This window comes from Lepeophtheirus salmonis, chromosome 10, assembly GCF_016086655.4.
Source record: "Lepeophtheirus salmonis chromosome 10, UVic_Lsal_1.4, whole genome shotgun sequence".
In the NCBI taxonomy this organism is placed as follows: domain Eukaryota; kingdom Metazoa; phylum Arthropoda; class Copepoda; order Siphonostomatoida; family Caligidae; genus Lepeophtheirus; species Lepeophtheirus salmonis.
Window position 1 is genome coordinate 17764755 of NC_052140.2, and position 24710 is coordinate 17789464.

The 24710-nt window shown below is 34.3% G+C and overlaps 2 protein-coding genes and 1 long non-coding RNA gene across 10 annotated transcripts; 1 reads left to right on the forward strand and 2 right to left on the reverse strand.

The window, feature by feature from the left end:
- Nucleotides 1-512: 512 nt before the first annotated feature.
- osa (trithorax group protein osa) lies at nucleotides 513-14760 on the reverse strand. Of its 8 annotated transcripts, XM_040720452.2 has the most exons (12): nucleotides 13475-14760; nucleotides 13063-13417; nucleotides 12637-12977; nucleotides 11630-11824; nucleotides 11117-11507; nucleotides 10168-10251; nucleotides 7345-7823; nucleotides 6831-6944; nucleotides 5242-5391; nucleotides 3771-3936; nucleotides 3403-3707; nucleotides 513-3330 (listed from the first exon to the last, which is right to left on the reverse strand). In XM_040720452.2, the coding sequence occupies exons 1-12, from the start codon at nucleotides 13766-13768 to the stop codon at nucleotides 1204-1206; spliced, it is 5001 nt and encodes a 1666-aa protein (XP_040576386.1). In that variant the 5' UTR covers nucleotides 13769-14760; the 3' UTR covers nucleotides 513-1203. The 8 variants fall into 8 exon arrangements, with proteins under 8 accessions (XP_040576386.1, XP_040576387.1, XP_040576388.1 ...); XM_040720453.2 differs by lacking the exon at nucleotides 10168-10251; XM_040720454.2 differs by lacking the exon at nucleotides 6831-6944.
- LOC139906457 (uncharacterized) lies at nucleotides 9981-10515 on the forward strand. The gene is made up of 3 exons (XR_011782004.1): nucleotides 9981-10079; nucleotides 10147-10265; nucleotides 10376-10515. It is a non-coding gene; the product is annotated as an uncharacterized lncRNA (long non-coding RNA).
- Nucleotides 13475-24710, reverse strand: LOC121125290 (uncharacterized). Its single transcript, XM_040720457.2, has 5 exons — nucleotides 24269-24710; nucleotides 22519-22620; nucleotides 22182-22307; nucleotides 22078-22119; nucleotides 13475-14260 (listed from the first exon to the last, which is right to left on the reverse strand). The coding sequence occupies exons 1-5, from the start codon at nucleotides 24386-24388 to the stop codon at nucleotides 14096-14098; spliced, it is 555 nt and encodes a 184-aa protein (XP_040576391.1). The 5' UTR covers nucleotides 24389-24710; the 3' UTR covers nucleotides 13475-14095.

Sequence of the window (24710 nt, forward strand, 5' to 3'; positions counted from 1 at the left end):
GGAGCAGAAGTAGTATAATTTATTACTTCGTTTATTTGTGAAAAAGAATAAATTATGAAATACCAATGACGTATCAAGTGAGAGGACGTGATCGACAACTGACAAAAAAATGCATAGGGTATTTTTGTGTTAGCGAGGTAACGCCGTGCTCCCTAAAACCGGTTCTGGTTTCAACACAAACAATAATATTAGTTCGATTTTTGGTGGAGCGTCGGGTAAAGTAGAGCTATGCCTCATTGTTCTGTGGACCCTTACATATTGCATGTATTGTTGTTGGTGGTTTTCTTATGGAGTATGATTTGCTTCTTTGCCAGAGACTCCCCCAAAAATGGACCTAAAGACTCAACAACAAAAGACACAGACAATTTGGAAGGTTCCATGGGGCAATGAGGCATATTTTTAGCTTGACCATTGCTCCACCAAAAATTGACTCATTGTCAACATGGTAGTAGTACAACATTATTACAAATTTGACAAAAATTGTACAAGTTTTGAATAAACTCAAAAATACATAGGACACAATATTTTATATTTTCCATTTTTATATTCAATGCAGCTACAACAATTGAACTTTTCACATATTAATTTTAGAAAAAAAAAAAAAGAAGAGACATGATCTGAAAATTTGCGAATTTTACAACAATAACTTAAGTAAGTAAAAGATGCATTCATTAACTTAATAACTCATTGAAAAATATATATAGATATATATATATAATGTGTGTGTGTTTGTATATAATTATATGCGTAGAAACTTTCTTCTCCACCTTCAATTATAATAATTAGAGTAGTTTTGTAGTAGTAATAATAGCCTTTGTCCTTGATTAAAAAATAATAAAATAAAAATAAATCACAGTCACAGGAAACGACGACGACGAGAACTCAACAATGCCATGTGACACTGTTGGTATAGAGTTAGAGAAAACTGACCGAAGGGGGGTTGAAGGAGGGAGAGGGTGGGAAACGTGGGGAGTAATAATAATTAATTATAGAGTTGTAGTAGTTGTAATGATCATATCTTTAAAAATGTTTTAATGATGATGAACATCTATGAAGTCTGTTCAACATTTTCCTCTTCTTATTGTTGAATTGGTGTTGTGTTTTTGTATTAAAAGACTCTTTCATAAAAGTTAAATTGTTTATGCATTTTTTTATTGTTTTAAAGGATGATGACGATGGTTGTTGCTTCTTCTTCCTCAACAATCACTTATTCTCAACTGAAGAACACTTATTATTATTGTTAATAGTCGAAGTAACAATTGTTGGAGAACTTGTCTTTTCTGAAATAAAAGGAACAGGGGGGGAGGATGTTTTCCCAATGTTGAACAAAACATTTGAGAGAATTGCTTCAACACCTTGGTCCAAAATCTGACTCATTACTAGAGATAAAAGTCTTTGTTCCTGTCTTAAAAACAGCGGTATGTTGTCCGGATGTTGACTAAGATTACTAAGCGTGGAAGCAGCCCGCCGCAACATATCAAGGCTTGTACCCATGGAATCAGGATTGTCTCTTAATGCATTCACTCCATGCTGTTGCGCTACGACCAATGCATTTTGTTCAGCTTGCTCTATAAATCCTAAAAGTAACCCTATGGTTGTATCAGCTGTAGCTATAGTTCGGGCAACACCGGAATTCGCTCCAGATAAATAATATAATAAATTAATGCTAAATTCTCTCAAAACTTGATCCTCGTAGCGGTAAAGTTTTTTAGCTAGTAGTCGGCACAGTTTCTCAATTCGTGAGTAGGGAGGAGTACTCAAGATTAAGTCCACGTTTGATTCCTGTAAACTAAGTTTGCACAGCGCTTCGATAGCTAATCTCTGTGGAGAGATCGGAGAATGAGGACCAACATTGGGGAATGGGTCTTGAGCATAAGCAGATGAACTTATGGCCCATTCTAATAGACCGTCCAATAATGGGCGAACAATGACTTCGTCAAAATGCTTTAATTCCAAAGCACCGGCGATATTAGCGATGGATACCATGACATTTTCGCGTATAACATGCAAGTATTCCCACCACCATTCTGAGTCACCATTTAGAGAAGTGCATGATTCTCCTGTATCATCGTCTTCGCCTCGATCATAATTACGCTGTTTAACAGTCCTTAGAGGATGCCAATGATACAAAAGAAGAAGACGCCCACAAATTGTTAAAAACGTGGCATTTTTACTTAGTTCATATTCGTTACCCGGTAGAAAACTGAGATTCCTGAGTATGGTAGATATACATAATGACCTTTTCCCAATAGAATCCTGGGAATCAGACGTTAGCAATAAGCTAGGCTCGTCTCTCATATAGTTTTCATCTTCCAAATTTTTAGTTGTCCAACGCGTTCGAGCTTCATTAGGATCCCGGAAAACGATTCCTGTAACTCGCTTAATTCGATCAATTATATCCTCGTCTTCTTCTTTAGGATGATCCTGACCATCTTCTACATCACTATTTTGAGTTTCTCCATTTAATGTTATAGGAGATGGTTCCTCAGGTCGGGGTAGTGGTAGTGGCTGTGGTGGTGCAGGTGGTGACGAGGATTGAAGAGGTTTTTTAGTAGATAAATCTTTTAAAACACGAACAAAAGGAACCAATCCGAGATCTCCAGAAGCATAGTGGGTGATTATATGTTTTGTAGTATTTCCACCTCCTTGTCTCCAGTGTTCATACCCATTTATATCGTAAGAGCTCCTTTCAGACAAATCCCAAATACGATCTTCATCTGTCACAAAAATTTCTTCATCTTTCTTATCAACAGAATATTCACCACTGTCTTCTAAGCCAAACCGTGGCTTTTTTGTATAATTAAAACCCGTTAAAATTTGGACTTTGTCATCCAATTCAATATTTTTAGCTATTCCCAATTCCATATCCATAGAGCCTTCATCACTACACGCACTCATCACCTTTTCACCATCAACTCCATCTTCCTTCCTTTTATGCACAGTCGATAAATAATCGATGGAAACCTGGTGACCTCTTTTTCGAACTTGTTGTCGGCAAGTCGAATCCTCCAACTCGAGATCGTCTGTAATATTAAACATTGAGAGCAAAGAAGATCTCCAATGCTCTAAAATAGCCTCCAGTAATCCTGGCATATTACTAAGTCCAAAATAAGTAAAAGCATTGTCGTCATAAAGAAGAATATTTAAAGCATCTAGTGCCCAAGTTGACTCCATCAACAGTCCCGATTTAAGAGTCATAACTAATCTCCAACCATCGACAGGCTGAATGTCTGTTTTATTGTACTTGCGTCTTTTTATCAATAATGGTTGAGTAGCTTCTACACAACCAGGAGGAAATAAAAGTTCCCGTCCTCTTCCACCAGGAAACCCCTAAAAAAAAATTATATTAGCCATTATGCTCAAAATTAATTACTGCTATTAAAAAAAAAAACCAAATCTTACAGGTCTAACGTTCGACTGAGAGTAACTTCCAGGAGGTCCAGTAGGTCGCATTTCGGGTCTAAACGGAGCCCTCATTCCTGGTCTCATCATCGCATTATTCCAAGGAGGGCCATTTGGTTGATTATTATATATATAACCGGATGCCATAGGAGGTCTCTCAGGGCCCCAAGGACCGGGACCTCTAGGCGCTCCAGCAGGAGGCCCTCCACTATTGTTAGGATTATTACTCCAGTTATTTCTATCAGGAGCTCCAGAAGAGTTATAAGGAGGGCCAGGATATCTATTTTGCCATCCTGGTTGTCCACCTAACAATAAAAAATAATATTACATCGTATTCATTCAGGATAAAGAATAATAAAACAACATACCTGGCGGATACATAGGAGGACGTTGTCCACGATAAGGAATATATCCAGGCCTTGGACCTGAATTTGCCGTGGGTATAGGAGATCCAGTTGACGGTGGATTAGACTTAATAGGTCCAAAATGTCCAGGTTGGCTTGCAGTGGGAGGCGGCCCTGAGCCAGGGTAAGGCTGAAAAAAATGAGGTACATTTCAATTGACATTGATCCAATTAATGAAAAGGATGCCTACACAAAGATTTACTTAAACTGCATTACTGAAAATGTAATCACTAAGTAGGTTTACATCATTAAGTAGTAGGTGGGATAATCATATAAATACAAAATTATAAGGGATGTACCGATACCAAAATTTAAGTCAATTCCGATTATTTAATCAAAATGATTTTTTTTTTTTTTTATGTTGAACTTTCTACTACATAAATATATCAATCAAAGTTATGATTATAATTAGTTGTAAATAATTTTAATTTGAAGTTTAAAAAGGTGAATTCCTCTCGGTGCTCAGGAGTCAATTTATTCATAGTTTGCTAATATGAATTACTCGCATTACTGAGTAGTCTTTCCACTTTCAATGGATAAAGGTGGGCATGATGGGATTTTTGGTTCCTTCACGGCCGAATATGGCTCAAAATCAAACGTGATTTTTTTAAAGGTTTTAAAGACCAAACCTGGATCTGTTGAAGGATGTAAATATCATTTTCGTGTTTTACAACTTGCGATAAAAATAATAACCTGATTTTAGACCGGGAATATATCATAATATGAATTTAGTTATTAAGTTACATTATTACACTTCTTATATGTTGAAATAAAAATTGAAGAAAAATATAGTTTTATCCGGGCCCCTAGACTAAAAGTTAGGTTAATCTATAATATGATCATCACATCTTCTTATTGGTTAACTATTTGAAATAATAAAATTGAAAAATTTAGATTTTTTTTCTTCTTAAATTAGAATGCTTAGACATCGGTGGAATCAGCAGGATTGAGCAGATTCAGATACATCGGTACACCCCTAAAAATTAAGAATAATTATAATAGCAAGTATTACTATGCCTGAAGTAAGATATCACTGCTTAGATATATAAAAATGTCCAATCTGGTCAAATAAAAAAAAACGAGTTTTGTTCATCTTGTAAGGTTTTTAATAAGAATTTTGTCATTACTCGTATAATTGGTGCTTTTATTAATGTAATAAAGCGTTATCTGGCCATTCTTTTATTATTTATTAAAAATAACATATATTGTATTTTGCCTCTTTTGAATAAGAGATACAAACATTTCCTTCTAAGGCAGTGATATAGAGAACAAGGGGGATAAATGATTGATAATTATAATTGCATTATATGTAGCTACAATTAATTAAAAATAAATAAAACAACCAAAGTTTTAAGTAATACAAATGTGAATATTAGCACAAGCATAACCACGTGCAAAATATAGTACTAAAAGGAAGGGTTTTGCTGGAACATACTTTTTGGGAAGGATTATTTGGTGACTCAAAGCTCGAAGAATAAGACAATGAAGAAGAGGAGGAGGAAGAAGAAGAGGGATGAAGTATGGCGGAAGAAGGGACCTGCTGGTTTACTCTTAAAATAACAGGCCTTCCGCTTTGAAGTTCAGGCTAAACAAAAATAAAAATATGGTTTGTATATATATAAAAGAGAGAGAGAGAATAAGGGGGGTGAAAAAACAGAAAATAATACGTAAAAACGAAAAAAAGAATAGAAGTATAGTGCAGTATTAAGAGGGTTATATATTAATCCATTAGAGCAGAGATAAATTTGAACATCATTTACATAGATTGAAAGGATATTTATTTGTTTTAAATTTAAAAAAATGGATAATTGGCCGATTCTTTTTTAGGCCAAGGATAATTTGGCAAATATATGAAGAATACCTATTTATCATACTATTATTTTAAATTGAATTGAAATATACAATCGTATAATTCAATATATTAAATATCATATTTCGGCCAAATAGTCCTTCGGCGAAATGAACGTTCGCCTAAATGTACATTCGGCAAGTTGTCAACTCACGATAAGTACTATTACGTCAGCCCTTTTTTATTCGGTCCAGTCTCATCAATCTTTGGGACCATAACTTCTAACTACCAGTTGTGATGGATAGGTCTAAAAAAAACTAAAAAGACTTGCAGTCCTATTAGTCCGGGCCATATCAGATTTATCAGTCCTATGACCGGTCTTTTATGGAAACTACAACAGTTGAAATTACGTAATTCCTAACTCCATCATATCAGTTGGGAAGTTTTAACACAACCTCTTTCAAAGGACAAAATATCTTAAGTTAAAAGTAGGTGTTTGACCAGAATGTTATTTCGTAGCTCTGATATTCTTCAATCGTTGAAGAAAGTGGAGGATCAACAGAGCTTTCTTGTAGGTCTAAAGGGAAGTGAGTAATGATACTAGCAGATTGAACTGTGAGATCTGGAACGATCTCTTCTTTAGCGGTTCATTGGTAAAAAAGATAGGACCGATTAAAAAAAGACTGAGGAGACTGATTAGGAAATCAGTTCTAGGACCAATCCAACACAAACCATAAGTACTAGAACTGATTAAAAAAAAGAAGAAATACAGTTAAATGACGTCATCAAGGACCGACACAACACTACTCATAAGTATCAAAATTTGTACACATACTCCATGAATATTATCATGTAATAAAGTAACATATAAGAGGTATGCCTGAAAGCGAAGAAAATAGACAGATGAGGCTATTAATTGTTTTCCAAATTAGATACAATTTCATAACACCTCTTTCTATTGAAATGAAAAAGTATATTCACGTTTTCATGCTCACCATTTTTGAATGGACTCTTATAAATAAAGCTACAAATATCAATTTTAATATATGAACAATATTAAAATAAGGTTGTTATCTAAATCATTTTGAGCATCATCTTTAGACTAAGCTCAACAAAAAAAAAAATATTCATGGAGATATTTAAATTAATTTAAATACTGGCTTATTGAACTACACCATCAGCTCTAATGGGTGAATATATATTTTGAGACACAAACACTGTGTGTGAACACATACTTGAGGCGTTGGGACAGCGGGTGATGAACTCGGAGGCGGCTTCTGTACACTGGGTGTGGGTGGCGTTGATCCACTATTCATAGGTGCTACACCACTACCACTAGTCGGTTTTTGCTATAAAATAACTATTGTCAGACAAAACATCACGCACATACACACATATATATAAATGAATGTTCAGGATAATAGAGGTACATATTATATGTATGAGAAAATACAGTAAACCCTTGAGATACGTGTTTAATTCTTTACTAGAATCTAGAACTCGTATCTTTAAAAAAAAAAAAAAAAAAAAAAAAAAAAAAAAAACACCGAATAAATTAATGCAAACCTTTGCTCGTATCTCAAGTCATTATTACTGTATGAACAGAAGTAGTAGTCTATTCTACAAATAAATCCGCATTTTCCCGAACATTTAAAGTTGTGTTATAAAAAGTAATTAAAAAACTAGCACACCACTCAATTTTTTGTTATTGAATTCACAAATGTGACAATGTGAATATGATGGGCATACCTGATATTGATCATTGGATGGTGGTGGTGGATAACCCTGAGGAGTGTATGCAACACTATTTTGTTGAGTTGTAGGAGGAGCAACAGACGAAGGGGGTGCTTGAGGAGGGGGATAAGGACCACGCGGCCCATAACTATTAGGTGGTGGCGGATTGTTATTCCATCCTGGAGGTGTTACTGAGCTTCCCCGGCCATAAGTATCACTACTCACTCCGCTCGAGGAAGATACATTATTGATGGAAGCACTAGAGGATGGAGGAGTCCCAGAGGGTGGAGGAGCAGTACCATTAGGATGTTGAGGCCCTATATAGTTGCCTTGTGGAGGCCACCCTGGTCTTGGTGGAGGGTATCCAGTAGGGGGATAGCCACTCCCAGTGTGAGGATATCCTTCAGGTCCTGAATGTCTCGGTGGAGGATATCCTCCGTACCCGGAGTTTGGTGGAGGGGGACCTTGAGGTGGATATCCACTAGGCCCAAGACCTGAATTTAAAAGATAATAACCGTACATTTAGTAAATTATACTTATAATGGGAGAGGGAAAACACAATCAACGGTTTTTTAACACTCATCAACATCAAAAAGTAATATAAATATCATAACAATAGAGCGTTTGCATCTGACTTTAGCATTGTTATTGACGGCCATTTTGAGGACCTAAAAACCAAGTTGTGTAATAATGAAAGCCCTTGTTTCATTATTAATAAAGAAGACTAATTATCTATTGGCTGCTAAAATGGATCCAACAAATAAAATGAATAAAATCTTAAGGTCGTATCAAAAATATGTCCCTCTAATGCCTAATTATATTACACATAAGATCCTTTTAACATGTATATGTTAAAAATATGTAATTACAATTGTTGTAGAATCTTATTTCCGTATTGTAGCCAAAAAATTAATTATTACTATATAGAAGGAATAGTACTTCCTTTTTACACTATCCCTAATCGATTCCAAAAAATAATAATTGTACAATTCTAGCCATTACATAGAGATTTTCAGTACATATTAATTTGATTTAATTAAAATATCAGTGTTTATAAAGACCTGAGGTATTTATCTATTTATTCTTAGACCCATTTGATGGACTTTCATTCAAAATGTCTTAGAAAAAGACCATTTTATAGTGTAAAAATACCAACTTTGAGCCCTAAAATGGCGTCGCCTTTAATTATGATGCAATTTATGACGTCAGTGAAAACGTTCTATATATACTAAAAAAGGTGAAAAGTTATATTAAGAAATAATTTAAAAATTAAGTGTATGTCGGCCGTAGGATAAACTACAAACCCCGCAAATACGTAGAACGTAATCCGGAATAACCAAATATTAATAAGTCATTAAAAACTTATTTGAATTGTATTTTCGCAGGAAAATGGGAAAGTAAAAAGTAGTAGTACATTTATTATTATTATAAAACCCTTCTCTACTATGTTTGGCATAATATTTGGTAAGTATCAAACTTGAAGAAAAAGAGGGGCGGCAGTAAGTATTTTAACAGTGACAACAAAGTATAGATGTATTAATAGAATTGTAAATCATAAGCATTTTCGGTATGTAAAAATAAACCAATGAGCAACATGGTAACCCTGACAATTTGTAGAGTGTTTGTTTGGAGAGGAGCTTAGTTGTCATGACGTCTTATTAGATTAGGAAGTAAATAAACACAAATCCAACTTATATACAACAATATATCTAATAATTATAATCCAAGTCCAATAAGGACTTACCTTAACAAATCATTAGTCTTACTCTGTCTTTCATGAGCATTTCCTTCGCAAGAACTAAAGAATAATGTAACAGTTTTGGAAATTTAAAAAAAAATGCTTTAAATACTACAAAAAAAAAAAAAAAAAAAAAAAAAACAGGCACGCTCCAAAATCCTTAGGATTTACAATTCTACGTATTAAACACATAAAAATGCACCATCCATTAGTGTTGAATCGGTCTTTAAAAAATTATAAATACTACAGGCCTCTCAATTCCAGTCCTGATTAATTTTGACCGATCTTTTTTGTTCTTTTACCTATATTATGTCATTTAAGCTGATGGTTGAGATTTCATTTATAGCTGCATCTAATTTATAACAATGACATTGGTTCATAATAAGGTTTTTTTTTATTAATATCTCAAGCATTATATGAACTAGCTATCCTTCATTATTTTCTTCAATCCTAGGACCGCTGAACTGAAGGACCACCAACTAATCGGTGCTAGAGCTATTGAATGAGAGAAAAAGATTGTACCAATTAGAAAAAAAGAGTTTAACGTCCTAGGACCGATCCAACACTACCACTACAGATGTATTTGTGTTGAAAACAACTCTGAATTAACGTAATTTAAGAAACATAGAGATAAGTTATAAAAATAAGACCGGTTCAAAAATTACGAACTGAAAAATCTTCAAATAGATTTTCCCAAATATTAATATAAAACAAAATTGTTTTTATACATATACATTTTTTGAAACAGCCACCAAAACATCAAGATTGTAGAGTATTAGTGTCCAATCCACAAATAAAAAACTTGTTTATAATATAAATAAAAATATACTTCCAAAAAGAGTGCGGCCATCTAATAAATAATGCAATAAACAACATATTAAGTAAAATTAAACGAGTCAGTTGCTTTAGTAAATCCATATCTGATTGGATGCATTTAGTCTCGATTGAAATGGAGATAGAGAGGGAGACTAGTAGTTATATGTAGATTCACGCACTCCGAAAGAAATAAAAAGTAACTTCAAACTCAGAAAATTATTAAAGCTAATCTATTGAAATTAAAACATCAAATTACACCACAGATAAAATATGCGAAAAAATACCTGGCCGGTATTGATTATTGTAGGTGGCAGAATCATCAAACGGATTTACAAGTCGAATTGGTTCTTTTTGATGAATTGGGATTCCTACAACCGTTAAAGTAACGATTACTTATCACCTTATTATTATGTACTCAAAATGGATTGTTTATTAGATAATTATGTGAGTGAGTGTGTGTGTATTCTACACAAATTTTTCCATATTTTTTAGTGTTGGATTCAAGTATTACTGTAACTCGAATGATCAAATCTCGAATTTAGAACTCACCCCCAAAATATTATTGGAAAAACTTGAAAAAGTCGTAAATATAGTTGAAATTATATTGAAAAAAATAAATACCTAGAATTGGAAGTGATGCGGCTGAGATTATGTTAATGACTATACAACAAGACAACTTCAGTTAATTGAATTCGTGTTTTTTTGTAATTATGTCGATGGACAAAGTCCTTTGAAAAAAAATTCCTATTATACAAATAAATATTTTCAAAAACTTACAACATTAATTCTCATTGACTGCTCTATAGATATGGTAAAACGCACTTAATTGCTTAACCTTAGATGTTATCAATATTTTTTACACAAATTATATTTGACTCAATGATAAGTAAATCGCACTCGGCTCGATTCAATTGCTCGAATTAGACAGTGTATTTCTCGAATCCAACACTAATATTTTATAATATTGATATTAATTAAAACATTATTAAGATCTTTTTCCTCAATAACAACAAAATTTGTTAGTAAGGTAGCACTAGGTTGGCTGACCGGGCAAACAGAGTAAGGGCTTTCTCTGTTAATAAATACACATTTTACAGTTTATAATAATAATAAAAAAAAACAGAGACGCTATTTAATTTTGCAATACTTGAGATATTGTGGGAAATTATAAGTCCTAACCATCGAGAGACAGAGAGAAAGAAAGAAACTAATAATAAAAATAAACAGCCATACCTGGATGAGGTGGAGGTCTATCTCCAGAAACATTAGGTGGATAACTACTATAACTATTGGGTCCATTTCCTCCGGGTCCTACTGGATAAGATCCTGGATATCCTTCTTGAGAATTTGTGCCAGATCCAGAGTATGAATCTCGAGAGTCCTGGGATCCTGGAGAAGGTACAGGAGGGGGATGCGACGGATTAGAGGCATTTTTTCCCTTCTTCTTTCCAGATGCCTCAACTTGTGCCAGAATTGGACCTGGATCGATTCCTCCTCGATCAAAGTAACATTCAAAGGGAAGTAAATTTTTTCCGTAGTGTTTTTTTAAAGTATAGGCTCCACTTGATGAGGCTGCAATACCCAATTGCGAAGCAATATCTTTCCAAGATTTATTACGATTACACTGGAAGGAGGAGAAAAGCTCTTAAGTAACTTAGGACGAAAAATTGATACAAAATAACAAAGATTAACGAATAGAAAATACATCAATAAGCAACATCTAGAGATAAAAAGACAGAAGCATACCTCAATGTAACCTCCTCGATCCCTCGTGTAGATATATAACTTATAGAGGTCTAATGGATTTTTTGAAATAGTTGGGCACTGTGTGATAGGAGTGCCTTTCTCTTCCATAAAGGCCAATAACCTTTCTAACCAAGGTCTTCTCCCTGGATCATCGTCCAATTCAAAAAGACGGGTCAAACTATCCGAACCTCGAGACTGTTTTTGAACAAAAACGACATCAGAGTAAATTAAGAAAATATAACAACAAAATAATGCATAAAAATAACAAGGAGAGCGTTGTTTTACATTGCATTACATCAGTAGTTTAAGAAATATAAAACAAACATAAGTGTAATTTTTAAAGGTAAATCTGATTTCAAAATGTATCTAAATGAAAGTAACTATGACACTTAATTTTGTCTCATAAAAGATATATGCATTGGAAAAGAATATTTAAAGCATTATTATAATTTGTAACTTATAAAAATCACGAATTCGTTTGAATGAAAAAAAAAAAAAGGAAAAGTGAAGTGAAGTGAAGGGGTCTAATATAATATAATTAGATAAATGATGGCAAGAAAAATATTAATTAAACTGTTCCTTTTTGCATATAGATAGAAAAATTTCAGTTAAAAGAAACTGATTCTGTTTTAAATATTTTTTCCCAAATAAACAAAAAAAATTGTATTAAGTCTTTTAAAACATCTAGTAGTAGCATTGACCAATTAAAATATTTAACTATGATGATCCCCATAAGGAAAGAATGTTATTCCATTCATGCATAATATTTATAAATAAATAACTCAACATCAAATGAACCAAATGGTGACTCAATAAAATAAGTCACAATTAAATCCATTCCTATTTAAACTATTAAGTCACTATTAATGATAAAGTAAGTTAAGAATTTTTTTCCATCTTAAGATTTTACGACAACGACATGAAAAAAAAAATCTTAAATTTGTTTAGCACTACCAAAGTCCACTTATGTGCTTAAGAAATAATTTTAAGAATGCAATGGGTATTACCGTAGGTGCAGATACAGGACTCGCCGCAGTTCTTTGCCAACCAGGACTAACCATATCACGGGGATATCCACTTTCGTGACTGGTCGACCCCATACTAGCAGCGCCAGGAGAGCGTGCTCCACTGTGTGGGCTGCCGGGAGGAGGTGGAAAACCACCAGAGACGTTCATGAAATTGTGTGGACCCTTAGGGGTTTGACGTCCTCCATCTGAGCGATCCGACGACTGAGATAATGTAGATTGTTGAGACGTATCATCATGAACAGGAATACCATCTGAACTTGCAGATGTTGCAACAGGTGACGTAACTGGAGGGGCTTGACTGTGACCACTATTGTTGGTGGCTGTTAAGTAAAAGTAAAAGAAATGTTACAAAAAAATATATATATATAAAACTTAATCTATGAAAGAATAAAAAGAGGAGTTTACCAGGAGAGGTTTTTTCATCATTTCTTGGGGGAGCAGGACTTGTTGGATGTGCATTATTGGGACCTGAACTTAAAGATGATGGTGGACCACTATTGTTGTTGTTACTATTATTATTGGGCGGACCACCATTGTTAGGAGGTCCCATTCCGGGATAAGGGTTCGCATTGGTTGGAGGAATTCCAACATGTGACATATAATTAGCAGGATAATTTGGTGATGAACCCGGAGGTGGTGCGCCGCTACTCGATGAAACCGGAGGAGGTAGTGGAAGAGTTCCAGGGGGACCGTTATAGTTAGGAGGTCCATTGTAACTACCTGGTGGAGGAGGGCCGGTCGTCGAAGGATAAGGTTTCATCTAGATAATGAAGGAAGAAAGAGGAAGAGTGAGAAATGGTGTTAAGTGAATACATACCGGTGGGTGAGGGGAGCGTGTCGGGTAATGCGCGGCTGGACGAGGCGGTAGAGCATTGGGTGGACCTTTTCCCTGAATGGAGGGACTCCAAGGAGGTGGTGCGGGCGGTCCTCCTGCTCCTGGCGGTCCTCCCGAGGGGTATGAAGGATAGGGCGAATAAGGTCCAGGTGGTGCACTATTGGGTCTGTATGCATAAGGTCCATATGGACCTGGCCTTGGCCCCGGAGGATAAGGATAGCTCGCATTTGGCGGATGGGGAGGTCCAGGACTGGCTCCAGGCTGTGGATACGGCATGGCTGCTCCTGGGCCAGAGGAGGAGGGAGGAGGCGGCGGAGGAGGAAGAAGGAGGCATCTTGTGTTGATGGTGATGATGGTTGTAGGGAGATGCAGGCGCCAGAGGAGGCGGAGCAGAGCCTTGAATGGATGAAGCCGTCGTGGGCGTGGGTGAGGAAGAGAGCATGGCCGGTGGACCCGAGGAGGAAGGAGGTGCCATCGAAGGAGGATAAGGAGGTCCAGCCGAGGAGACAACCTGTCCTTGCGGTGGGGGAGTCCCTCTCTCCATTGGGGGTCTGGGCGAGGGGCTACAACCTTCGCGGTTCACTTGAGTCATTCGTGAGTCTTTCAGACTCTGCGACAACAGAGATGCCCGCAGAGAGGGCTGCTGCTGCTGCTACTCGATGAGGATGAGCTCTCTCCACTGCCTCCTGCTTCTTGACTATCACTGTTCGTCCCGGGTGGACGAGATCCCTCATCCTTGGGGCAAGAGCTGTTCACAACCAGATTTTCCTGCAATTCAAAGCAGAGCCTTCCGATTACATCAGAGCCAGTCACTCACTCACTCATTACCTCACTCACTCACAACACACACACACACACACTCAGTCTGGATGCATCACACTCACAACGACTAAATAGGGACCAGAGGAGGAACAGCAACGACTACAGCCACAACAACAAAGAACAGAAAACTGAGGCAAGGAAGCAAGGAATCCAGAACGAGGAGACCAAAAAGGAAATCCACATCCACTTCGAGTCAATCAAATAATTTATATTTCTATTGGACCTGGCGTCCCTCTTTTCCCCCACTCGCGTTTACAATTCATCCAATCCACGCACACAACACACAGGCCATTCAAAGCCTCACAACAGCCACACTATTCCTTTACCAACAGCAGCAGCAGCAGCAAAAGGAAAACAGAAAAGAAAAGAGTGCGAAAGAAAAAGAAGCAAATAACTGCTGCTGCTGATGCTGCTACTACTTTAGCAGTTGAGAAGAGTAGAGTTATGAACGAAGAATAAGAGGGAAGAAGAACAGAGAGAGAGAGAGGGGAGGAAGAAGCTGAAAAAGAAGAATAAGGGAGGGAGGGAAGAAAAAAGAAAAAAAGAACAACTCTATTTTCCTCTTCTTCTTCTTCTGCTTCTTCTTCTTTTTTCTCTCTCTCTTCGTTCCATTCTAGTTACAGTCACTCATAGAACGGCATCGTCAAGACAAAAAAAAAAAAAGAGAAATGAGTAGTACTCTAAGGAATGAATGCTTTCCACCCCTTATATTACAATGAGCCCATCCTGCCCTACAACATTCGGTGATAAACATATTATTTCCCTCCAATAAGCCTGACTTAGCCATTTTATAGGCCTCCCTCAACCTCTTTCTTCCATTATTACAACTCGATCGAATAGAATTCATGATCTTACTTCGTGAATTTCTATTTTATATAATATTTATATATATGAACATCCATTATGAATACAATGTCGTATGTAATGGGAGGGAGGGGGAATCTATTATATAAACCACCGGGAAAACACTGTTCTTATCGGCACAATGACCGATCGAGAAACAACAACCTTGGGCCCCTCAATCTAAACCTTTTCTTCTCCCTTTTACAACAACTATCGCTACTTATGTTAGTAGCATAAAATCAATATTACAAATATAATGAACATACCTACATATAACTAATAATACTCCCGTGTTCAAAAATGATGTAAAAATTGCATTTGTAAAATGTTAAATCATTATTATTGTTATTATGCCTTTACTATACTATAATCACGTCATTCATTGACGCAGAAAACATTTATTATAAATAATTTAATAGACAAACGCCAGACGTACATTATTAAATGATAGGGTATTTGGTAAATCTAAATAGGAAAAAGTAAGTGCATAATATCCTTATCATAGTTATTAGTTATATGGAGTTGGCAATGTTTGAGTAAGGAGTATATTACATATGTCCTATCAACACAAAAGCAAGCTTGATAATGTTTTTGTTTCTTTTCTCAAGTATAAATCTTACATTTATATTTTTCGTCATATTACCATTCTTTTCTACGTATTAAATATTTTAATTCATCCTTTGGGAGACGCCGCAAATTGAACTTACTGCTGCAAAAATGAATTGTCACAATGAAAGAATGTATAGATACGGGGCCAACCGTTATTATTTACTCATCTCTATTATGAAAATTTTAAAATGTTAACGAGTCATTTATTTACAATTTTCCTATGAGCAATTTTTTAGAACACAACATAAGCTGTCGATTGCTAAGAAAAACATGGACATAGTCGTCATCATGAGTACACAGTACGAAAAAAGGATTGAAATAACAGCGCTCCTCCACGTGAGATTGTCAGAGAGAATCATCTGAGACCAGACTGGGGCCTTGAGGATGATGATTTACAATATCTTCCATGCATGGAAACATTATAAATCGTCTTCCTTGACAGTTTTGGTGGGATTTCTCCTGTAGAAAACTTTTAATGCTAGACGCAATAAAAACTGACTTTGTCCAAGTTAGTTGATCTTTCAGACAATTTATAGGAAAGTACATCCATCTCAGGGTCAAAATTTCCAATTTTTAAGCCCTTTCTTATAACGTCACAAATAAAATGATGCTATGAGTAAAAAAAAAGTACTCTTTATGTTTATTAGTTTTCGGTTTATCAGTCAAAAATATTCTACACTCTGCTATTAATAATTTAAGGGGTCTAAAATTTCTCTGTTTCATAGAAGATACTTATGTTCTAGCTTTTTCCACTTCAACAATAACTGTCATTTCAAATAGGGGTTAAATTTTACTATATATTGATATTACTTCCTCCTTATCTTTGTTAAAACAAAGACCCAAATAATCATTGAGAAATCTTACTCCCTTCTCCATTAGTTATTACTAATAACAAGGTGCATAATATTATTTCCTAATTAATTCACCAAATACTCGTAAATACAAAAAGTAAAATATTTGACTCAAAGCATAATCATGTTTTAACTCGAAAACATCAAGGGCAATAAAGTTCATTATGTTTGCACTCTCCAATTGTTTTTTCTACACAAAATGAAAAAGCATATATATAGTTCAGAATTGCCTTCAACTGACTTTTTATATTGTTCCAAGAGGAATAAAAAGAAAATGACCGTCCACTATTTTAGGTATCTACAGTCAAAGAAATAATTAAAAGGGGGAGGGATCATAAAGAGTCCTAAAACGGGATTTAATGAAGCCTTTAGCAAATAAGAAAAATTGGTTATCGAAAGAGAGGGAGGGAGATTAGATCAAAAAGTATTAAATAATTTTCATGTCTGTATCTAAATTAATATATTAGTTATAGACTCAAACGCATATTTAACATCGTTACCCTCCTATATTTGTGGTACGTCAAGATAAAAATAATTTTGAAAGAAAATCAAAAAAAGTAGAAAATCCCAATGGTTTGTTTGACTTCATATTTACCTATATACAGTCTTAATATTTCATAGACATATTTCAGTCAATTATAATAGGCTTTGTATATCTGACCAAATGTTGCAATTTGTGCCTCTTAAACTGCATCATTTAATTAGAACTTAAGTCGCATTGTCTGTTGTTTAGTGGTTTTCGTAAAAATAATGGTAGTAAAAAGCTTGCAGACAAAATTGTTGGGGTAATACCGTTGTATGGTAAAACCCTCATGTTCATTACCATTGTGAGTCATTTTATTGCAAGACATTATTATCGTGTGCAATTTCATTGGAATTTATATTGTTATGATGTTGCTTTCCTATGATATTACAAACAACAATTTTGTCTCAAAAATGATAATATACACCACGATTTGACAACGTAGCAATATTACTCCAACGGATTTACTCAAATCATTTACAGTGAGCAATTATAATTAGCAACCAGGTTAATTGGTACTATTGTTTATTTTCATCAATTAACATTAAATAGTAAAAATGTATTTATGATGAAAATAACTCTGGGCATTTGCAGACAACTGTACCACAAAATCCTCATATTTTAGCCATTAGTATTAAAATAGTCAAATATTACACCATTAATAAATAGATCATCAACGGTATATTCAAGTATTGCTTTAAATCTTTAATTTAATATGATACATTTCATTGGTTGGTTGCAACTTGATCACAACATATAGAAATTTGTGGGATGACTTAAGATACTTTTATTTGATTTGAAGTATTTATGGTATATTGGCCCAATATCTCCATTGTAACCACTAAATCTATCAATTTATCATTCTAATATTGTGAAGATCAATTATGACTACTATAAGTGTGCAATTGGTGGACTACGAAAAAGGTAAATAAGAATAATCCTTATACAGAGAAATGAACGACAATTCGTCAAAGAATACAAATGTAGTCTAGTCTCTAGGAGGCTTTCGTGCTAACCAGGTGGTCCGTAGGATTATAAAAAAATATATTTTTTTTCGGGAGGGAGGTGCTTGGTTTTTGGTTTTTTGAAAAAAAAATCCAAAAATTATATTTTTTGTGGAGAAAATTCGAAAAGTTAAATTTTTCTGAAAAAAAAATTCAAATATTAAATATTTTGTAAAACAAATTACAAAAATCTATAACTATTCTCAAAAAAATATTTCAAATATTAAACTTTTTGGAAAAAAAAATTCAAAAATCCATAGCTATTCTCAAAAAATTAAATTTTTAGGAAAAATATCAAATATTAAATTTTGGGGGAAAAATACCAAAAATCCAAACGTTTCTGAAAAAAATTTCAAAAATCCACATTAAAATTAAACTTTCTAGTAAAAATCAAAAATACCTTCATTCGGGGGGGATTACAGCCCCTGCAGCCGCCACTGTTAATGCATTACATACAAATAGTATGTACTTTTTGATCGTCATAAAATATTTGCATATTTACTCATATGAATCGATGAAAAAACCATCAATTACATACAAGATAGACAAACTATTGAAATAACAGCACAACGCCTAACGAAGAAAACCCATTACTTCAAATCCCCTTTTTTTGTTCTTTGTAACTTAAATACTTGCGTAGGGAAGTTTTTTTTATTTATTTTTATTATTATTATTATTCTTTTAAAAATTTGTTCGCTTTTTTACTAGATATAGACTGAATAATAATAATAACAAAAATAATAAAAATAATCTCCTTTACTCCTAGACATACAGAATAATAAAAAATGAATAAGAATGTCAAGGTCATGGATTGTAGGACGTTAAACAATGAAATGCACTTGTCATCGTCGTTGATAGGTCATTAGCATATATATATATATATGTATTACACCCAGTGTTGTGTCGGTACTTATTTACTCGGTCCAATCCAGTCTTAGGACCGGTACTTAAGTGTCGGTCCTTGGAATTTTTTATAAAAATATCGATGGTTTATTAAGACAAATAAGATATATGTTTTAAGATTATTGCACAATACAAACATTTTATAATGTTAATCAATTATATAATTTGTTCTATTACATAACGGAATAATTAAAAAAGGAAAAACACCCTTAATGACGTCTCAAGGGATCAATTTTGCCTTTTTTAAGGACCGAAAAGTGGGATTGGTTAGAATGGACTGGATGGGAGAATTACACCACACTAACAAATATTTAGATTTGAATAATTTGGAACAATGAGTAGTTGAATATAGGGGGTATGGAACGGTTATAATTAAGACCTTTTTGGCAACATCATTTAAGTAAATGCTACAAAATGTACATTACAATTGTAGGGAGGGGCGAGGGGTTCAACACGGAACAGTTTATTTCAGTTGGAAAAATTGACAAAATGATCAAAAACAGTCAAACCGGATAATAAAAAAAGGCTTATTCTCTATAAGCTATACATTGAATAAAAAAAGAACGTGATGCAAAAGTTAATAGAAATTGACCAGAGGCAGTTTCTATACGGGACGGTTACAATTAAACCCTTTTCGCCAACATCAAGCAAAAAACATTGAAAACTGCTCAGTAAGTCCATATATATTGTCCTTTACGAAATTTTGTTTTATTTTTTAGTCGAAAAGGTATCGAAAATTATCGGAATACCGACAAAGAAATAATGGACTATAATTTCAATGGTAGGTTTTTTCAACAATGAGATGATACATTACATAAACAAAAAAAAGTATTTGGAGTATGAAAAATGCCGAGTATAGCCCCAAGAATACCATCCCCACTGTCAAGCATGGGGGGGGTACTTCTTTGCTAAGGAGAAAGGACGACTTCTTCACATCAAAGGGAGGATCATCAGTCCATCCTCCGGGAAATCTTAGATAAGAACCTCATTCCCTCACAGCAGAATACTGAGAACTGCCCCCTTGCGTGATAAGGACCCAAAACATACGGTAATGGCAACAAAGGAGTAGCTCAAAAAGAAGCACATTGAGGTCATGGAGTGGCCTAGACGGTCTCCGGACCTCAATTCCATATAAAATCTTTATCAATGGGTAAACTTACAAAATCAGCAAGGAATCAAATAATTATCTCCTCCACTGTATGTAATGACAGGGAAAAAATTGAAATGTATTTTATAAATAAATAAAAAAGATTCATAAGTTTTTAACCGGTGTTCTAAAAAATTATAGAAAATATTTTTTAATCAAATTTTTCTCCAACATAAATCTGCAACTAAATAAACTCCTTTGTGCCTGAAAGCAACATGATGTTTTAATCCGGATAAGTGCAACGTAATTTATACGTAAATAATTCTTCTTAAAAATTCACAGATAGAAAGATACAAACATTTTTTGTATTCCCAATGGACCTTTAGTTTTCTTATCTCATTTTTCTATTCTATTATTATTATAATAATGTTAATATAGTAATGGGCTTGAGAATCCACCTTTGAAAAAAAAAAAAATTTAAGCAAATCAATCTTCCTTAGAAAAAAAAAAAAAAAAAATATAACTGACTAGATTTGAAAATAAATATGCTTTGCAACTAATAGCAAATGTTTCATTGTACAGGTCAACAATGTACATAATTATGGTATTAATGGGGACGGAACCATTGCCCTCCCCTCCACTTTTGAAGAATTTTTATTTTTATATCAATACAAAATGTTCGTTTTCCCATAAAAAAAATTTAATGTCAAAATCCTTAAGTTAAATGTCCTTTTCCTAAAAGTTGCATGTTACCCCCCCACTTGGAATAACATTACGGAGCCGGTAATGAGTATTCACGTCGGATATGAGCAACATTTATCCGGATTTGACTCATATATATCTACACTTTTCATGAAGCATTTTTTTTAACTAGAGCACCCTAAAGATAGTTATGAGTTTGAATTTATCTGATCTATAATATAAATCTTTTACAATAATACATTGAAATTTAACATTTATTCCTTTAAAATCTTATTAGTATAATAATCTTAATTTCTAACTCAAAATCAATTTTCGTAACTCTTTCAATCGCCCATGGCAACAAAGGCAATTAAAAAATTTGTCGAGTCATATTCTAATGCAATTTGTGGAAAAAATACTGACGTGACAACCATAACCTCTAAATAAACTCAAACAATTGGAAAGTTTTGTTTAATTTTGACCAGTTTTTTTCGTTCCCCAATGTATCTTTAATTGGTCAGATGAAGTTAATTTTGGCAGTTCTAGATTACAACAGACATCAAGTAATTGAGCCAAAACTAACAGTATTGCAACTATATCCAGTCTCTCTTATATAAATATATTTTTAAATCTTACTGCGTATAGTATATAACGCAAAAATCAACGTATAAGTATATCTTTTTATCATCACAAGGGGTATAAATAATACCAACACCAGACTAATACTAGAAAAGGAATAAAAAAGTCAAACGTTGAAAAATAATTTAAAGTCTCCATCAGTGAAGGAGAGGGGGAAAATGCTCTAGTGGGAGCGATGAAAATACGCAAAAAAGCTTTTTAGATACAAGGGGTTCTTCTACAATTATTATTATTATTTTAAATTACCAATACTGAATGAAACAATATAAACGACAACTAGGTAAAAGAATCAATTAATACACTTAGAATATCAATTAATATGTACTACATCTACTAAGCAACCTAACCACACATTTAAAAAAATCAAACCAAGAGGCATTTGACACAAAAAATGCAACAGTCAGTGATATATCACGATCAATACAACTATCACATAGTCCATAAGGATCAAGAAATACATTTAAAATGTCAATTACTTTAAATAACATCATATACCAAAAACCTGAACATACATTAATAAAACCAAAACAAGGGGCATATTCACTCAAAAAATCACAACGGAGTCAATAATTCATAAGTGGATAATGAAGAAGAAATGAAATTACTACATAATTTTAACTTACACTATTGCCAGATGATTGTTGAGTATTTCCACCAGCTGGATTCTGAAATAAGGGTGGACTGGAATCAGTACAGCTTTATGTACAATATATATTCAAAAACTTACATGAGAATTTCCGTCTGGAATTGGAGGCATCCATGTAGTAGGTTTTCCTTCGTGTTTCCCTGGATGTGGAGGGGGTCCATCAATTAAATTACCTCCAGACGTTGGAGGCGGTCCGACTGCATTGGGCTAGAAATAAAAGTAGTTTATCTAATTGTTAAATATAAGGAAATAATGATACTTCATTTTTAATCCTTTTAACAATTTACAAGAAACTTAAAATCACAAAAAAAAAAAATTGAATTAATTATTTAATGAGGATGCTTTAGTTGTAATTACATTTTAGTGAACAAAATATTAGTCAAGATGAATGGTTTCTTTAAATATATGTATATCTTACTGGAATAGAATGTGGATATCTTCCAGGAGGGTAACCCATGGGATGAGGGGGAGCGTACATTCCTGCATTGTTGTGAAGAGGTAGTGGAGCTCCATAAGGTTGCTAGAAAATAAATTGTAAAATGACAATTATATTAAGGTCAGCAAATAACAAGGAGCGAAGTAATGGAAATGTGTAAAGGTCAACGACTTAAAAATAGCTCTACATTTTAGGTACGTCCAAAAAGAGCAATGAGGAAAAGATGGACGATATCATTAATTAAAATCATTGTTACAGCAAGTATTTTTGCATTGAAAGGGAAGAATAGACCAAATACATATTCCTGCTCTGCAAATGAATAATCCTTTGAGCAAACGTTGTCAATACACAGAGAACATATCCAATAGCTTCATTATTCAATTGAAAGAGAAAAAAGCTGGATGTTAAAAAAATGATGGCTAATGAAGAATCCCTTTACATTATATGACCTCCTCGAATTGAAGCGGACCAAAACGTTCTGAATAACATGGAGTACAGAGATATATTTGGGTTATACAACTATTTGTATAGAAGAAACAGGATTTCTCCATGAGCAAAGGAGTCTTTTGTAGCTAAATGAAAGATCAAAAAATGAGAGAATGATAGGATGATGAGTATTAAGAAGTGAATGAAAAGGAATACAGATAAATCCGACATTTCAACATTCCGTATAGAGGAAACAGGATTGATTCTTTTAAAAAAATAATATTTTTGGCTTTATAAAGGATTGAAAAAAGGGCGTCTTTGAAGTGAAAAAAATACGGAATAGAATAATTTGACATAATATATACGTTATTATCTTGAAAAGATGAAATAACTATTCATAAAAGATACAGGATAGATTAAAGTTAGGCTTTAAAAAAGGATTGAAAAAAAGAGAAAATGACAGAATCGGGAGTATTGAAGAGCGAATGACAAGGTATATAGATATATTTGACATCATATCATGGGGCGAGATTCAAAAAATTTTAGTAACTCAAAACTTTAATTTACAGAAATAAGCTTGAAATTCCATTCATTCATTATGAATCCTGGTGTTTTCATGTTAGTGCGAATAAATGGATAAGATAAATTCATTTCTAAGGTCTGAATTACTCTGTTTTTTAAATATATACATTAAATATAAGACTTCTAGGATAACATATAGTCTAGAGCAGGGGTGACCAACCCTATGCCAACGGGCACCAAGTCGACGGTTGGCTTCTTTTTAGTCTCCCGCTGTACTTATTCTGAAAATATTGTATGTTTTTGATTTCTTGATTCGTTTATACCAATTTTTGAGCGGGTAGTTCTCAAGTATTTTGGGAATCTTTTAGTAGCCCTCAGCTTTAAAAAGGTTGGTGACCCTTGGTCTAGAGAATAAGACTATTATGGGTAATTTTCGAGTTAGGAACACATGGGCCTCAATATATGGATTTATAAGGTGGAAAAATGAGGTTAAGATTCGTAAATGGTGAGACTAGGTGGTTTCTAGTGAGGGTTAAATGAAGGAATACAAGTAGATTGGACAAGATTCTGAATGCCTCATTTCTGGCTAGTCTTGGAGAATGCCTTTTGTGCTTTGTGCTACCACGTGTGTGACTCGGCGACAAACAAGTCTTGTCTCCTGGGCACTGGGTGTGGGAAGCGTGGAGCGGGCAAGAGACGGGTTCCTTGCGGTAGAGGGACGTTGCCCAGAGGGGATTGCGCAGGAAGGAGGCTTTCTTCATGGATCAAGAGGCCATAGCATTACCTGAGGATGCCGGTAAGGAAGTGGAGGAGGTCCAATGGGTGAAAAGGGTGGTTTCCCTTCATAGAAGCCTTCGTTCTCAGAGGATGTTGGCGGAGGCCATTCTGAGGTGCCATTCGCCATGAGGGAACTTGAAAATCACTCACTTACTCACTAAATCATATTTATTTATCACCTCCGCTTCACGCACACAGTCAAATCCTTGTTGTTGAACAAATAAATACAATATATAAAGTCGTTTTAAATCAATGATGAATGATATGGATGAAGAATTTCTACAAGTTTTGGGTCGATGAGAGGGAACGATGACGAAAACGCGTCCGCCTTTTCTTGGTTTTCTTTTTCTTTTCTGATACTTCCAAGTCTATTATTTATAATTTTTCTCTCAATCATTTCTACTCCCTCTCTCTCTACGTCTCTTTCTACCTCCCTCACTCTATCTATC

Excerpts from the sequence above, each read along its gene's own strand:
- osa (XM_040720452.2), bottom strand. The coding sequence starts at position 13,768 with ATGCCGTATCCACAGCCTGGAGCCAGTCCTGGACCTCCCCATCCGCCA. Across the intron at positions 3,708-3,770 it reads TCCTCCTATGTATCCGCCAG|GTGGACAACCAGGATGGCAA; the intron begins GTATGTTGTTTT and ends TTTTATTGTTAG. Across the intron at positions 3,331-3,402 it reads CTCAGTCGAACGTTAGACCT|GGGTTTCCTGGTGGAAGAGG; the intron begins GTAAGATTTGGT and ends ATTTTTTTTTAG.
- LOC121125290 (XM_040720457.2), bottom strand. The coding sequence starts at position 24,388 with ATGGCGAATGGCACCTCAGAATGGCCTCCGCCAACATCCTCTGAGAAC. Across the intron at positions 22,120-22,181 it reads TTCCAGACGGAAATTCTCAT|AATCCAGCTGGTGGAAATAC; the intron begins GTAAGTTTTTGA and ends CCCTTATTTCAG. Across the intron at positions 14,261-22,077 it reads AACAATCATCTGGCAATAGT|GAAAATCTGGTTGTGAACAG; the intron begins GTAAGTTAAAAT and ends TTTGAATTGCAG.